This window comes from Chanos chanos, chromosome 5 (assembly GCF_902362185.1).
Source record: "Chanos chanos chromosome 5, fChaCha1.1, whole genome shotgun sequence".
Classification (NCBI taxonomy): domain Eukaryota; kingdom Metazoa; phylum Chordata; class Actinopteri; order Gonorynchiformes; family Chanidae; genus Chanos; species Chanos chanos.
In genome coordinates this window covers 40,615,346-40,617,730 of record NC_044499.1, presented here as the reverse complement: position 1 = coordinate 40,617,730, position 2,385 = coordinate 40,615,346, and the positions used below count along the sequence as shown (strand labels likewise).

The 2,385-nt window shown below is 46.4% G+C and overlaps 1 protein-coding gene across 1 annotated transcript; it reads right to left on the bottom strand.

The window, feature by feature from the left end:
* Positions 1-354: 354 nt before the first annotated feature.
* On the bottom strand, positions 355-1,455 carry neurod2 (neuronal differentiation 2). The gene has a single exon (XM_030775740.1). It carries the CDS (start codon positions 1,453-1,455, stop codon positions 355-357), a length of 1,101 nt encoding a protein of 366 aa, XP_030631600.1.
* Positions 1,456-2,385: the final 930 nt, after the last annotated feature.

The window sequence follows — 2,385 nt, the reverse complement described above, 5'->3', positions numbered from 1 at the left end:
TCACCGAGCAATTAACACATATGCTTGATTACAATATTGTTACATAAGTCAGTTATATTTTAAACATTTTTTTTTTTTTGCCATCATTGCACTCCTACTCTGCAAATAGCATAAGACTTTCATAAAGAAGTTCAGTTCTTTCTGTCTCTCAAACAGGTGTCCATTAGAATTCCATAACAGTCTCAGTAAAAGTCCGGTGGTAGATTTAGTTCTGTCCTTGTGTTTACTCCTCCACCGTTCTCCGCAATGCACGTGGATTGTCAAGAGAGCCATTGTCAGACAACAGTAGACAAAAGATATGTTTTTTTTTTAAATTTAGGATTGAAATAACGACTATGGTATGAGGATGACCACTCAGTTATGGAAAAAAGCGTTCAATTCCTCATATGCAGGAGCACGGTCGTGATGCACGTGCATATCATGGAACGGTGCGACGTTTTCTGAGTGCATTCCGCCACTGCGCGCCCCGGATGTGCTATACGTAAGACCGTGCGCTGCGGGCGGACGTGACCCAGACAGACCGGAGTAGTGCATAGAATAGTGATAGCCTCTTTCTGCATCTGGCGAAACTGACTCCTGTTGCCTCAGCGAAAAATTGCCATTAACACACATTGGTGGGCTATGCTGCCCTTCATAATCTGGACTATTGTATTCTGGGGAGGCTCCTCCGGTGTAGACAGCCTCATAAGGTGAACAATAGGGGTGGTTCCGGAGGCTATGCGTGTTGGACCCGGGCTGGCACTGCGGGCTGGACAGACGAGAACACTGGTATGGATAGGCGTGCATTGAAAAGGGGGGGTTGGGCATGTGAAAGCGAGCTCCATCTTGACACTGTTCCGTTAAAAAATTCCGCGAGTTCAGCTGCAGACAACCTGCGACTAGGTTGGTCGTTGGTTGGGAAAGCCCTTTGCATAGTGTCTGCACATATGAAACCACATCCGGTCTCTTCCCATTACGGAGAATTTCTGACAGTGCCCAGATGTAGTTTTTAGCCAGCCTTAGTGTTTCTATTTTTGAGAGTTTCTGAGTTTTGGAATAGCACGGCACCACTTTACGCAGATTGTCTAGTGCTGAGTTTAAGTCGTGCATACGGGTGCGCTCCCGAGCGTTGGCCTTTTGACGCCGAACCTTGGAGCGCTCTATCCTTGCCGGCGTCATCTTGCGTTTTTTTGGCCCTCGCTTTTTGGGCCTGTCGCCCTCCCCCTCATCCCCACAATCATCTTCGTCAACATCCTCCTCCTCCTCATCCTCTTCCTCCTCCCCGGCAATCTCCGACTGCGCGCGACTACCCCCGCCTTTCACATCTACTTCATCCAAGTCCTCGTCGCCTAGGCGACAGTGGTCCTGTTCATCCTCTTTAGTTTTGGAGTCTTCACTCCCGCTGTCGTCTACCCATGCCGGGAACTTCTGCATGTCCGGCAAAAGGGAAGGATCGTTGAATAGTCTTGTCAACATGGTAGCGATACTAGAACATAGACGTCAGACAAAAGGAAAGGTTGAATAAAAATGTGATGTCGGATTACATCTAATACATGTGTGTGGGTTGAAATATTATAGGCTACATTACGCATGTCTTTCATGGTTCAGAAAAAGCTCTCTGACAACTATGTCATATCTGCAGTTTATATAATAAATACAGGACTGCATGTTTTCAGTATATGCACAGAACGCAGGTTGATGCGTTTTAAGCAGGAAAACTGACATGCATTGCAGATTTTACTCTTGGTTCCGTATCTGCTGAACATGACCAACAGGCCAACAACATCGTGAACAAAGGCAAAATGATGGAAAACAAGCATTGGCTTTGTAGTGGCAAAGAACAATTTATAAAACGTGCTTCCAAGCGTCATGCTCAGTAGCACCGCAGACGGCATAGCTATATAAATCCGTATCCACGTGGTCCCTTGTGGCCTGCTCAGCAGGTTTCTGCGCGTGTCCTTTAGGGTCTCAGGGGGCGTCTGAAGCAACGGGCACCCCCTCCGCCCCTTTTGCTGTGAACCCTGGCGACATTCCAGCGCACAGGACAAACTATGGTTCACTTGAGAATTCGACCACAAACCCTTGTTAGGTGTTTCAGTGTATACATGAGCTGAAAACCATGACGCACAATGACAACCAACAAATCACTGAATGATTGAATAACAGGTTAGTAGGACATCAAACAGGCTATGTCAAACGTCCAAGGGACTACATAAAAACGATTGAGTTCGAGATTCTTATAATTAATCCTGTGATTTTAAGAGTGAACTACTTTGGTCTGACTCTTGAATGCTGCAGCACTGCAAAAACATTTGTCTCAAGATCAGTCATGTGTGGTCGGCTTGTAAAATCCGTGCACTGTCATCACCTATCTCACAGAAAACGTCGTTGGTCAAGTAACACCTG

Coding starts and splice junctions, on each gene's coding strand:
- neurod2 (XM_030775740.1), bottom strand. CDS start 1,455: ATGTTGACAAGACTATTCAACGATCCTTCCCTTTTGCCGGACATGCAG.